General features: G+C 38.9%; 1 protein-coding gene and 2 long non-coding RNA genes across 4 annotated transcripts in view; 2 read left to right on the top strand and 1 right to left on the bottom strand.

Moving 5' to 3' along the window:
• Positions 1-406: 406 nt before the first annotated feature.
• Positions 407-2,389, top strand: Cox10 (Cytochrome c oxidase assembly factor 10). Its single transcript, XM_036364923.2, has 5 exons — positions 407-441; positions 517-583; positions 633-882; positions 946-1,632; positions 2,109-2,389. Exons 2-5 carry the CDS (start codon positions 533-535, stop codon positions 2,324-2,326), a joined length of 1,206 nt encoding a protein of 401 aa, XP_036220816.1. The 5' UTR covers positions 407-441; positions 517-532; the 3' UTR covers positions 2,327-2,389.
• A 2,233-nt stretch (positions 2,390-4,622) lies between these two features.
• The window catches only part of LOC138856212 (uncharacterized), a 51,867-nt gene continuing 42,696 nt past the window's right edge, over positions 4,623-13,793 (top strand). The window contains exons 1-2 of one of the 2 annotated variants that reach the window (XR_011395319.1): positions 4,657-5,620; positions 5,675-5,909. This is a non-coding gene — a long non-coding RNA (uncharacterized lncRNA). Of the gene's footprint in view, positions 5,910-13,793 lie in introns of both variants that reach the window. The other variant, XR_011395318.1, reaches the window with a different exon arrangement.
• On the bottom strand, positions 4,864-7,048 carry LOC118681218 (uncharacterized). Its single transcript, XR_004976903.2, has 2 exons — positions 6,318-7,048; positions 4,864-5,951 (listed from the first exon to the last, which is right to left on the bottom strand). It is a non-coding gene; the product is annotated as an uncharacterized lncRNA (long non-coding RNA).

Raw genomic sequence — 13,793 nt, 5'->3', positions numbered from 1 at the left:
CCCCGAGTAGGCCTTTATATGGCATATACATCCCTATATACGTATATTTATATTATAAAATTTTTTAAAAATCATATAACATAAAAAAAATTGCATATAAATAAAAAAAAATTATAACAAAGAAACAAAACAAGTCATAATAAAAGATCATGGTTTTATAATGAACGTTTTAAATTAAATTAACAAATACAATTTAGTTGCCCGTTATTCAAATGTATTTGTGTCGTTCCTTGAAATTTTGTTTCGCACTGCTTTTGTTAGCTATTTTTAGCTGGTTTGTTTCTGGCATCCCGCCTTTTTTGACATCAGCTGTTCGAAATTCCCTGATTTTAATAATCAGGGAAAGAGAATAACAGAAAAATCAGCGAAAATGAGAGAGTCTCGTATCATGTCATCCTTGTCTTAGGATTGGTTACTTGTCGTTTTATACAATGGCGTTGTGTAAGTATAAGTATTGTAGATTTATACAATGAAGATGTGTTATTAAACGAAAATATTTGAAATGATATTATAAAGGTACTTAAACTTAAATATGTTTCTTCTTTGGAGAACCTATCCGAGGTGTTATATAAAAACTTTGAAAGTATGATATGTATTTATGAAATAAACAATTAAACTAACCCGTCATTAAGGTCACTAGGTATTTCCCTATTTGTCATATATCGAATCGTATTAATGCTGAGAGAAAATGTCTAAACGTGGTAGAGGCACCTGTTACAACAGTATCATCCCTTGACCAAAAATGTAAGGATGTCACTAAAGATTTGACACAAAATGTGATTGGAAATGATACTAAAGGTAATTTATGGCACCCCAGTCCAAATACAGAGTTAAAACACATGGCGAGCTATTTAAAAAAATTGTCGAAATTTCGTTTGACGTGTAAGTATACATATGTATATTTAATAACAACTGCGGTAATAAACATTTCAAATAATACTTTAGCTCTTGTGGTAATAACTGCGATGAGCGGATATGCAATGGCCCCGGCTCCTTTTGAGTTCTGCACTTTTCTATCATGCACTGTGGGTACGTGTTTAGTTTCTGCTGCCGCTAATGCAATAAACCAATATCACGAAGTACCATTTGATTCACAAATGAATAGAACTAAAAATCGCGTTTTGGTCACTGGACAGTTAACACCTCTGCATTCAGTTAAATTTGCGATTATATCAGCAACGGCGGGGTTGAGTTTGCTTTATTTTGGAGTGAATGGGTTAACGGCTGCTTTAGGGGCTTCGAACTTGTTTTTATATACATCTGTCTACACGCCTTTAAAAAGAATAAGTATTTTAAATACATGGATCGGATCGATTGTGGGTGCTATTCCTCCGCTGATGGGATGGTCTGGTTGTACTGGAAACCTTGATGTATCAGCATTTGTACTAGCAGGAGTACTCTTTGCTTGGCAATTTCCTCACTTCAATGCATTGTCATGGAATCTCCGACCTGATTATTCGCGTGCTGGGTATCGAATGATGTCCGTGACTAATCCCGCGTTATGTCGAAAAACAGCTTTGAGGTATACTGCATTAATTGCATTGTTATCTGCATATGCGCCCGTTTTAAATTTGACATCATATTGGTTTGCTTTGGAATCATTTCCTTTAAACGCTTACTTTTGCTATTTGGGTAAGTTAATTACATTTTATGTAAAATCTAGATTCTAGACTAATGTATTTTTATGTATAAAGTAACTTATAATTAAAGTACAATTATATTAATATTTAAATGAAAACTTTTCATAAAATAAATAAAAAGAAATAAGGGGGACAATTTTGAATAGTCTGATAGTTTAAGAATATATATGTATATATAGGTGCCGCTGACTTATAGATTATTTGAATATAAAGTTCATTATATCAACAATTTTAATTACGTAATTTCTTTTTACAATAAATTTTACGCTTAAACAGTGCATATATCTGGAGAACCTTCTCTATCAGTTTTTCTGATATCCGACATCCAATCAAATCATCTTAGTAAACAATATTTCAGACACTTATATCAATTCCTAATTAAATAATGTTAACCTTTTAAGTATAAACTATGCACAGTATTTGTGCATATATATATTACTTAAAAATTAATTATATACTTACTTTCAGCATACAAATTTTATAAAAAATCGGATAGTAATACTTCGAGAATGTTATTTCGTTTTTCTCTTATCCATCTACCATTATTGATGTTGCTATTCTTATTGAATAAAAAACGGTGGTTTATAACAGAAAACAAAAGCTGTGTTCCTGAGATGCATATGGGTGAGCTTGGCTGTGTAAATTCTTTGAGTGGACAATCGGCTAAATCAAAACTGATTATGTAAAACGAAAAGTAAAAATAATGTAAATATAGTAATAAAGATTATGTATGTTATATAAATAAATAACTTTGTAAATGATATTTTAAATAAGTATAGTTATAAAAAACTAAAAACACGCTTTTAAACCACTTCAAACTAAAAAAGTGAAAAATAATTCCTTATATAAACTGACAGAAATATTGACCCGAAAAATATTTGTATTATTGTGAGAAAAGCGTGATGTGCTCGATATTCGAAAAATATGGCACAAGCCAACCCACACTACATGAGGAAATAGAACAATCCAAACACCCTCCAGGGTAACTACCTGAGCGGTCGGCAATCATCCGTACTGTTTCGGGGTCAAATCTCCAAACTACGAAGAATTAAATAGGGGGTTCCGCGGTTTCGCACGATGGGGTCTTCACCCCGTTACTGTTTAATTTCTACATCTCGAAAGTCCCCCCTACCAAAGGCAATTTCCATCACCTCGTACGCATATGATTGCGTGATATTGACGTCGGGCAATGGAATCAATGGCATGTGTTCAAAAGTAAACGGCTACTTCTCCGACCTTTCGCGCTTCTTCTCAGCAAGTAGCTTAACACTCTGCCCCACAAAATCCACAGCGACCATATTCTCTAATTGGACGAAGGAGTATATAGTGGATCTAAATATGGCAGTCGATGCCATTAAAATTCCGGGTGTCAACAATCCTAAGATTGAGATGATGCCAAAGTGCAGAGCCGCAACCAAATCCGCAAGTCGCTTACCGACAGCTCATGGGGAAAAGACAAAAAAACGTTGTTGGCAACATACAAGGTAATCGACCGGTCGGTCATAAACTACGCCGCTCCGATATGGTCGCCTGGATGTAATGAAATGCAAACGAAGAAGCTATAGACGTGTTATACAGCGAGGTCTGTATGCTTCCGGTTAAGGAACACAACGATCTCCCCTCAAAGCAGTTTCTGGTGGGACGTTTTCTTAGAAATCATCCCTGCAGTCGTCTGCTTGAAACGGAATCGTCTCCTAGGAACATCAAGTTCCTTGACTTCGACGTGATCGAACAGTACGCCGACCAGACTTCGAACGAAACAAATTTCAGACATGCACTGACCGCCATTAACACCTTCCCTGATTCCCTCTCAGTGAATAGCAAACTTGTAGTCAAACCACCAAACCACTTTGTTCTAGATATTGTAGCAGGTTAAACTTCTACTTATCCACAATCCCCGACATACCAAATATATGTCCAGCATACAATGAGTCCCCGCATGGTAAGTGTCATTGCACCTATGGTCTGACCACGTCGAAATAGCACGTTTCCTGTGCTTACCGTTAAATAACTTTGACGACAATCAACCTGAACCTTACTTCCGAAGCGCGGATTAGATAATTGTTACAACAACAACATCAATAAAAGGGTCCTACCGGAATTCTTAATGTGTCTAATTGTTCTCCTGATATAATCATTACCAGTGACGACTTTGATGCTAATTGACTTGCGCTTCCAATGGAACGTGTGTCTGGAAAAATAAGTTAACCGATAAATACAAATATGTGTTTGCATTATTCTGTTTGTAATACAATTGAATCTTTAATTTTTTTTTCGATAATGACAGCATAAGTATTAACCTAACGGCTTAAACCGGTTGTTCATTATGTAAGTAATGTAAAAAAGGGGGGAGTACAATATATTTATCTTTCGAATTTTCGTTAAATCCTTGTACAGGATTAAGGTAAGTATATTTAATGGTATAATTATGGCAAATATTTTTAATTAGATAAACCGTTATAATGAAATTTTAATGTAATAACAATATGTTTTTATAATTTGTAACATATTTTGTCTTAACATAAAAAATATGTCACTTGGCGTAACACTGGCCACCAGATCATGACAACATATTTAAAGGGCGTTCTAGCTTGAAACGTTCCTGCAGGTAATACTTCAGCTGTATTCTTCCAAAAATGTTTATCCTAATAGAGATTTCTGTAGCTTTGATTCGTTGGTTTTAGCATCCAATAAAATATCAACGTTTTAAGGTTTTTGGAATTCTAGATCCGCCAATTTAATGTTGAGCGGAATTATACAATTAATTAATTTGGTCAACAGCTACAGATTAAAAAACATTTCCGCATCCAATAAAATGTCAGCCTTTAATTTTTGAGGCATTTGCGTCTAAGTTATGTTTTGGATGACTAGCTGAAATACATTCCATAGGCCGAAATTATAATCGTAATTGCTTAACCGCGACTTAACACCCGTAGCTTTTCAGCCAAGTCCTCCCTCATAATGTTAACCTGTGACCCTGAGTACAGCAAGGCTCTTGCAGGCAGGTATTCTTTACGTGAATAACTGCCGTTCGTAACATTACCCAAACTGGCATACTCGTTGTATGCATACCAAATATGGTGAATGATTACAGATGAGGTGCAGTAGTAAAAGAAAATCAATGCAGGTGCAATAATGTATGTTGGGGTCGATTGCACAAACAACTGGGATCGCTCTTCACTTGGAAACAGTATGTTCTTTACGTAAACAATTTAAGAATAAGCACACCGTTTTGACAAACTTGAGTCTCTATTGCTGAGACCTTTGAAAGTGGGTTAGCTGTTATACATATAACTAATTATTCTTCGAGTTGTACTGGTGATATATCGTATGTTTTGTATATCAGCAACTAACGCTGACTGCGTCCCGTTCATATGTTATTGTTTAGCAGGACTTGGCTATGGATTTTATCCCCGACAACACGTCGCTCCTTTCGTTTATAGTCTTTTTCACATTCCTTTTAATATGGTAGCTTGTCGAAGTTCAGTTGTTCTCCCCACTTCGATCGATCGAAGAATCAAACGAATAATTATTACGTTTGTTACGCTTCACATCGCACAGTGGACGAAATTTCCGATTTGGTTCGGATTAATAACAATTTTTAAATTGCTCCGAAATTTTTCATTATTCGATGGATAATACAACACTGCAACTGTAAACATTTTTTGACCCGTTTTTCTCTTTCTATTCGCACAGCTATAAGTTTTCAAAGTTGACGTATGAAGCGTGTGTATTTGGAAAATATATAATTATGTTAAATTTTTAGTGATATTAGTGTTTTAGTTGAAAGAAGCCGGAATGTATTTACTCAATACATAATTTTGTGTTCGTGTTGATTGGTTCTTGAAATCAATCTTCGAGATAATGTGCAATTTTTTGTATTCGCCGATCTTTCATGGCGTATATGTTCAATTGATTCCGACGGTTTCGGGCAAGGCATCGTTTGTTTTATTAATATTCTGTATTATGAATGTTAAAATGTGTAAAATTAAATTCCAGTTTTTCCAAGATTTAAAGATTTTACTTTTTTTTAGTTAAAATGTCATGCCCAAAACGCACCCTGCGAAATTTTGTGAGCAAACTGGTAGAAAAGTTGAGAATTAGCTATGGAATATTAGCATCGTTTGAAGAGTGAAAAAAAGTGGTTGAACGGAAATTTTGTACCGCCTGACCCAAAAGTAAATACATATGTCATCTGGTCGTCCAGTTAAGTCATTTGAAGACTGCAAGACGGACACTCAAGCACGAAAGTTTGGCGCTATTGTTGATGTAAGTCCGTGTAAAGAGTTGATGGTGGCCGCCAGCGTTAGTCTATGGTATATAACAGAGGAAAGAAAGTAATTCGCAATTAGTTTTGATGTTTGGTTCTAAAATTTTAAAAACAGTCGAATGTAGATTTTTGAATAATACCATAGGTGATTATATATTTTAAATCTATTTAGGGCAGCAGACAAATTAAAAAGTCGAAGTCGAATTGAAAAAACAAACAAAAAGTACGTAAACTAAAATATTGTACTGTTTGTTAAATAAACCTATCACTAAGCTGAAAATGCAAATTTTGACTTTGTATTTGAATGAACCGATATAAACTAGAGGTATTCTGATGTTTGGTTTTGTTTCATGAGCTGGTTTAGCTAATCCTCATCACATCATTTAAAAGGCGCAGCTTGCTTTTACCTTTAGACGAGTAACATCCTTAAACCACGACAGACAATTTTCCAAACTTTACTGCTGATTATTTTAATGTAGAGCTTTGTTTGTACCATCGTGGTAGTACATCATAATTTTAGTTTCGTCACAAAATATAACTTCATCTGAACACTCTAGTAGCATATTTCCGACGATCAGATAGCCCAATGTCTTTCCTTATTCGTCTTAAACTTTTTTGGAAATAATTCTAAGCGGCTGTTTTTCAGTGCGGTTAATTATATTACAAATTCTTCTAAGTGTAATTGAGAACAGTTCAGATAATTTTTTAGATTATTCGCAGTAGGTAAAATAAATAACCAGAATTAGGTTTTCCTCAATTCGGTTCTCAAGCATATATTTAAACAGATAAGTTAATGATGACTCGTTCATCATAAGAAAAACATTAAACTTTTATTTTGTCGCGGAAAAAATTCCAATATGTTGTCCGATAGGTTTTCTTTTTGTTTGATTTTTGAAGTTTACGCTTTGACTTTTGATTTTTTTTGCTCTTGAATATTTTAAATAGAATAGTAATACTTATAGTATAATGAAAATGAAATGGAAAATTATTTTTATATTTATTTCTGTAACAAAATACTAAGCTTAAAACTGAGTTTTCATGTTGTTTTTCGTTTTGCAAGGAATTAATTGAAAAGCTGTATCTCATTTTAGTTAGTTAGGCTGATTTTAATATAACTATTTCGGACACAAAGCAAAAGTATGTGATGAAACTAAGTGAGTATATGACATACATATATATAATATATGTAAGTACATAGGTACATATGCATTTAAATTTTGAATTCTGATGCAAATTTATTAAGTTTGTTAAACTTAAAACTATTGCAAATATATCAGCGGCTTATATAGCAAGTTTCGAGATTATAAAATGTTCAATTACAATCGAACTTACTTTTTTATCCAAAGGTGTAACCTAAAAACAAAATTTATGCATAAATGACCTAAGATCGAAACAAATCAAAAATTTACAAAATGGCGGCGTTTTAAAAAGTTTGATTTACCCAAAAAAATTCGTCGTTTTTGGTCTGGCAAAATTCGTTTTTTGATCAGATCAAAAAATTATACATTGTTTTTAACACTAAGTGTGCTTCCTAAATTTGTAATTCAATTCTAATATTATATTAATATATTTTTATAACTTTAAAAATATTTTGTTTAAGCTTAAAAACGTGTCGCTTGACGGAACAGCCGTATCAGGTCATCTACTCTTAATTATCTCCCGTAGGAAACAATGTAGCTTTGCTTCTGAACAATTTTTACATTAAAGACGACGAAGTTGATCTTTATAAATTTTACTGCAAACACCTTCGTCGTCCTTCACATTCCTAAGAATTTTTCTTTTTTGCGAGAGTTAATTTCGCAAGACGATCGCAGCTGAAAGATCAGGGGTTGCAAAGTGTTAATTACATAGCTGGTTATTCACAAGCGGACGACGTCTTATAACCTTTTTTCTGGTGTAAGTAAGCTCTGCACGACTACCGTGTTGAAAATTAAGTGATGGTCATATCATCTCAGACCCTAAAAAAAGTGCGATTTACTTAACTTTTTTGGGGAAAACTTTAGTATAGAATCCCCCCATTTCGGGGACAAAATCGGTATAGGCGGAAAAAGGATGTCCTTAAGATCAAAAAACAAAAAAAAATATAATTTTCGAGATATTCACATTTAAAGTACAAAAGTCACAAATTAAAATAAGCAGTTTTTCTATGTATTTTGGATTTTTCACTTATATTATATTCACTAACACTTCAATTACAACATAACATTATGGCTTTTAATATATTATATCCACTAATATGTCACTAAATAGCTCGTACACATTTGTTTAATATTAAATAGTGCACAACTAGTTTTAAATCGTAAATAAAGTTTTCTTGAATTTGACTGATTTACACAATAACAAACAGTAGAGTAGAAATATAAAAGATAAAGTAATTTTTTTTTTAATCAAAGTTCTTATGGATTATAAATACATTTGAACTTAAGAAACGTACGTTACGTACTCAACCATCATGTCTACAAAATACTCCGGGTCGTTGTAATTGTCTTTAAGGAAAAAGCGTTTGTGGTAATGATATTTAAATAATATTTTTAACTTTAACTTGCAGTTACATATTCAGGGATCATTATTATAAGTAATAAAATAAATAAAATCTATGTTGTAAAAAAAAACGCTTGAAGTTCTTGTATGTATTTTAAAACTTCGAGAACTGACGGTGGCTTAGAAGAATTATTTTATTTCTAATGCTAATGCTCAAAATCTGCAGCTTCCAGAATATTTTTATTTACTTTGCAGAGATGCAATGTTAGATTATTTTTTAACTTGTGTAATTAACCGAGGGAAATTAAATGTATGTTTTGTTTTCGAACTACACCACGACTGGTGAATGGTTCATTCACGACTATAAACATATGTATATATCTTTACAGCATTTCTGGTCGATTGCCCCCCCCCCCGGGGTATTCGTAGTTCTTTCGCGTCGAACTACTTTCTGCATTTGCGGCTATCGGCTGTGCTTCAAAAAAATAACCCTAATCGATCCAATATCGGGGTGTTCATAATTATTTCGCGTCGAACTACTTTCTGCATTTGCGGCTATCGGCTGTGCTTCAAAAAAATAACGGTCTTCGGACGCGCTTCAAAAAAGTAACCATCATCGGTCCAACACCGTGGTGCTCATAGTTTTTACCATAAATGTGTAAGAACTATTTAGCAATGTGTTAGTGGATATTATATTGTATAATACATGTACCATAAGTGAAAAAATCATTATACATAGAAAAGTTGCATACTTTAATTTGTGAATTTTTGAACATTAAATGCGAATATCTCGAAAACTATAAGCCTCCTATATAATTAGTCGAGAAAACATCCTCTATCCGCCAATACCCATTTTATCTTAAAATTCGGGGGATTCTATACTTAAGCCCAGCCCTTAGATTTAGATTTGAAAATGAGGTATGCACTGCGACCTAGGGTCTATTGTGCCCTCTCCTCCATCACATGCATTCCCAAAGTCCCAGCACCCTGAAAAACTCCAGATACTTGCTGGGTGCTATTGAGGCAATGTGATCCCTGGTCACAAAAATGGAACCGAGGGCCTTGAGCCTGCGTCTACAAATTGCGGTGCAATCGAGGATTAGGTGTTCTGGTGTTTCCGGTCCCATGTCGCAGAATCGGCAGTTGCCACAAGAAGCTATGCCCATGTTTGATAGGTGCTTCTTGAGCCTGCAGTGCCCAGTGTATAGCGCGACAAGGAGACGGAGTTTGTCTCTGGGGAGGTTTATAATTGTTCTGAACCTGGCTAGGTTGAACCCTCCCAGTAGCAGTTTAGCTTGACGCATCCCTGCTGTCTGTTGCCAGTGACTGTCTCTTCTCGATCTCTCCTCCGTGCGGAGCAGTTCCTTTATTGTATGGGGCCCTACCGCAATACATGGTTCTGGCCCCATCATTCTTGTAGTCGCAGCAGAGCGGGCGAGTTCGTCTGCCAACTCGTTGCCGGCTACCCCTTTATGCTCCGGCACCCAGATCAGGTGAACACGGTTGCACGCTGCTAGGCGGTTAAGCCTTCCTATACAGTCCTCCACTAATAGCGATCGAATCTCGAATGCCGATATCGCTTTTAGCGCCGCTTGGCTATCGCTGAGTATTGCGATACTCTTATTCCGGTAATTGCGTTGGAGATTTAGTACTGCGCACTGACTTATGGCAAATACTTCTGCCTGAAAAATGCTTGGAAAACAGTCCCGCAATGCCAGCTCCTATTCCTTCTGGTGTTTTCGAGCCGTCAGTGTACCACTGAATAGTGCTACCTCTCAGCAGTTGGTCAAGTGTGGAATCGCTCCAGTTCGCCTTACTGCCGAGAGTAACTTTAAACTTTTTCGTAAAGTTTACTCTCTTCGTTACACCGTCTCTTGGAAGGATGGCCAGTGGCGTGTTATCTTCTAAGGCCCTCATTTGTTGAGACGAGATTAACTTCCCTTTACCATACCTCTCTGCTGTCATAAGCACCATGGTATGCTTCGCAGTCTGATTGATAACTAAATGGAGCGGTGTGAGCTCTAGCATGACCTCAAGTGCTGCGGTGGGGCAGGTGCGCATTGCCCCAGTGGCGCAGACGCAGGCAAGTCTCTGCAGCTTCGATAGCTGAAGACCTATCGAAGTCTGCGCTGCTTTCGATGCCCAAACCACCGCTCCATAAGTAACAATAGGCCTCACGATCATGGTGTACAGCCACCTGATGATACTAGGCTTGCAGCCCCAGGATCTGCCGGCTAGGCGTCTGCACACCATGAGTGCCTTTGTGGCCTTGGAAAGCGTTAGCTCCACGTGCCTGTTCCACCGCAAGGTGGAGTCTAGTGGGAGACCTAAGTATTTTACTTCCCTCGACACTTCTAGCTCTCTGCCCCCAAGGGATAGTATTCTAAAGCCCGGAAGAGATCTTATTTTTGTGAAAGGGATGACGGTTGTTTTTAACAGGTTAATATTTAGCCCTACCGTGTCGCACCATCCCTTTGCTAGGTTTAGACCCCTTTGGACTATGTCGCAGAGAGTGTTCTCAAATTTCCCTCTTGCCATTATGACAATGTCGTCGGCGTACCCCTGGCACCGAATTCCATTGCTCGTTAGCAACTCAAGGAGTTCATCTACTACGAGGCTCCATAGAAGGGGTGACAATACCCCACCCTGAGGGCAGCCTCTCGTAGTACCAAGACGAATCTTGCTCTCCCCCACCGTAGTTTCTGCAATCCTAGTGTGCAGTACGGCCATAATCCATCTGCATATAGGAGCTTCCACGTTCCTTTTCTCCTGTGCTCTGATCACGCTTGCGTGCGACGCATTATCAAAAGCACCTTCGATATCTAGGAAAGCACATATCGCAACCTCATTATTCTCCAGCGAGTTCTGGATCTCAGCCGTTAGTTGGTACAGAGCAGTGTTAGTAGACCTACCTACTGTGTACGCGTGCTGATTTGCATGCAGAGGTGCGACTTTTAGTGCTTTCGATCTTATATGGTTGTCTATAATCTTTTCCATACCTTTTGGCATGAAGGAGGTGAGACTAATAGGCCAGAAAGATTTGGCTAGTGAATAGTCCTTCCTTCATACTTTAGGTAGGAAGATTACCCTAGCTATTCTCCACGTTGATGGGATGTACGACAACGCAAGGCTATCCCTCATCAGCCCAACAAGGTACGGCAATAGAGTTTGCCCTCCTTGCTGCAGAAGTACTGGGAAGATGCCGTCAGCCCCTGGTGACTTGTATTTCGAGAAGGAAGCCAGTGCCCACTTGATTGAGTCTGCATTGAATAGATTCTTTGCAGCTGTCCAATCTGAGCGATCTGGCTTATGTGCGACCACTGGTGGAATTTGGTCGTCCCAAATAGTCTCCGGGAAGTGCTCAAGCAAGAGTGCCATTGCCCTTTCGTTTGCGTTGGTCGTATAGGTCCCATCGGATCCTTTAATGGCTAATGCTGTGTCAGTCTTACCTCTGGCGAGCCTTATGCAGTCTTGCAGCCTCTGGAGTAGAGGAGACATTTTCACAGAATTTTCTGAAACTACTGGTTTTTGCAGACCTAATTTCCTTATTGTAGGTTGTTAGATGTTGCCTATATTCCTCCCAGTTGCCGGTTCTTTTGGCTTTGTTAAAAAGCCTTCGAACCGATTTTCTAAGCACTGAGAGTTTACTGGTCCACCAAGGACAGCCTTGTCTTTTGGTGGTTGACTTTAATGGGCAACCGCAATGGTACGCGTCTATTATGAACTGGTTAGTCGCAGCCAGCCTGATCTCTAGTCCTAGCGGCGTAGCATCGCTTCCTACCTGCCACACTCTACTAATATTTAGCTCTAGGGTCTCTCTGAAAACATCCCAATTTGTGTTTCTGGGAATACGGACTGGCAGAAGGTCCTTGACCTCCACTTTCATTGCAAACCGTATGATCCTGTGATCTGACATAGAGGGATCTTTCGATACCCTCCATTGTGAGATCAGCCCAGACATTAGCTCATTGCACAAAGTTATGTCAAGGACCTCCCTTCTGGTACTGGTAATAAGGGTGGGTTCGCACCCCTCTCAATGCTTAAGTTATTACTAATAATGAGTTCAAGAAGAGACTCACCCCTTGCATTGCAGTCCGTACTGCCCCACTCCGTGTGGTGCCCATTTGCATCGCACCCCAGGACGAGGGGGAGTTTATTTCTCCTGCAGTATTCCATTAGATGGTGAATTTCGTTGGGGGGTGCTGTGGTTGTCTCCCCTGGGAAATAGGCCGCTGCAAGGACGAAGTCTGCACCTTCCTTGTCCTTCACCTGCACCGCGACTAGATCCTGCGTTAGGAACTCTGAAATACAGAAAAAATCAATATCGTTCCTAACCACTACACAAGACCGGGGTCTCTCAGATGAGAGATCCCAGATTACCTTGCTTGCTTTTGTATTGAGGCCCCTGACCTCCCCTCTAAAGACCCACGGCTCCTGGATTAATAGAATACCCAGGTTATCCGAGAGGAACCTACTCGCGATAACAGCCGAGGCTGCTGTCACGTGGTGTAGGTTCACCTGGGCAACTTCTATATTGGCAGTGGCGGTCACAGGACTGGTTCCAGGAGGGACAGATCATCGTCATCGCTGTCCTTGTTAATTCCCTGCTGGTCCTGCCCCTTCAGCCCCTCTAGGAGCTCTTGTGTGGAGGGTAGCTCCCCTTCGCACTCCTTAGCACATATTATCGGTGCTCCTTCTGCGGCATCTGTAGTATCCTGCACCACCGTAGCAGTAGCAACCTGCCCGAGTGTGCCTTCCGCCGGTGTGGTTTTAGGCCTCCAAGGCCTCATTACCACACTGCTGAACCTAAAGTTCAGCCTGAATCCCTCCTTCCGGATGAATTTGTAGGACTCGTCATCGATGGGGATGTTGAGCCTCCATCCAGCGTCCTCAATTCTGCTGTCTACTACCCTCCAGGCCGATGTACCGAGCCCATCGTTTTGGTTTCGTATGAGACCTAGTGCAAACTCGTAGGGTTTTCCTGCGCTCCTGGGAAGGAATACCGTCATGCAGTGCATAGGCGGTATGTCTTCACCCCTCTTCGCGCATAGGACTGGGCCTCTCCATCCATCCATCCTTCGGAGCGATCTCCGCAAGCCAGGTGGCCGTCCTTTCGTCTTTACAGTCGACTAGCAGCATTCCTGACCTGAAGTACACACCATGGAATGAGCCGGTGTTTCCACACCCATTGTATACCTCATCCATGAAGCTATCTTGCAGCGCTGTCAGTTCCCCAAGACCTCCGCCGGATAATTGCGAGGCAGCACAGCCATTCGGATGCCTTTGAGGGCTTCCGAGTATTTGCGCTGACCGCCATCACTCGGGTTGGGATTTGGAGCAGAACGTTGTCCTCCGATCGCCGGTGGTTGATTCCCCTTTTGCCTTTTTGAACTTGGGGGTTC

The sequence above is a fragment of the Bactrocera oleae genome, chromosome 3 (genome assembly GCF_042242935.1).
Source record: "Bactrocera oleae isolate idBacOlea1 chromosome 3, idBacOlea1, whole genome shotgun sequence".
NCBI lineage: Eukaryota > Metazoa > Arthropoda > Insecta > Diptera > Tephritidae > Bactrocera > Bactrocera oleae.
The sequence above is the reverse complement of the archived record's forward strand: the minus strand, read 5'-3'. Positions and strand labels throughout refer to the sequence as shown.

What these genes read in the sequence shown, in the direction of transcription:
- Cox10 (XM_036364923.2), top strand. Translation starts at nt 533, where the DNA reads ATGTTTCTTCTTTGGAGAACCTATCCGAGGTGTTATATAAAAACTTTG. An exon ending in GTCGAAATTTCGTTTGACGT is followed by an intron (nt 883 to 945) that starts GTAAGTATACAT and finishes ATAATACTTTAG; the next exon opens with CTCTTGTGGTAATAACTGCG. An exon ending in CGCTTACTTTTGCTATTTGG is followed by an intron (nt 1,633 to 2,108) that starts GTAAGTTAATTA and finishes ACTTACTTTCAG; the next exon opens with CATACAAATTTTATAAAAAA.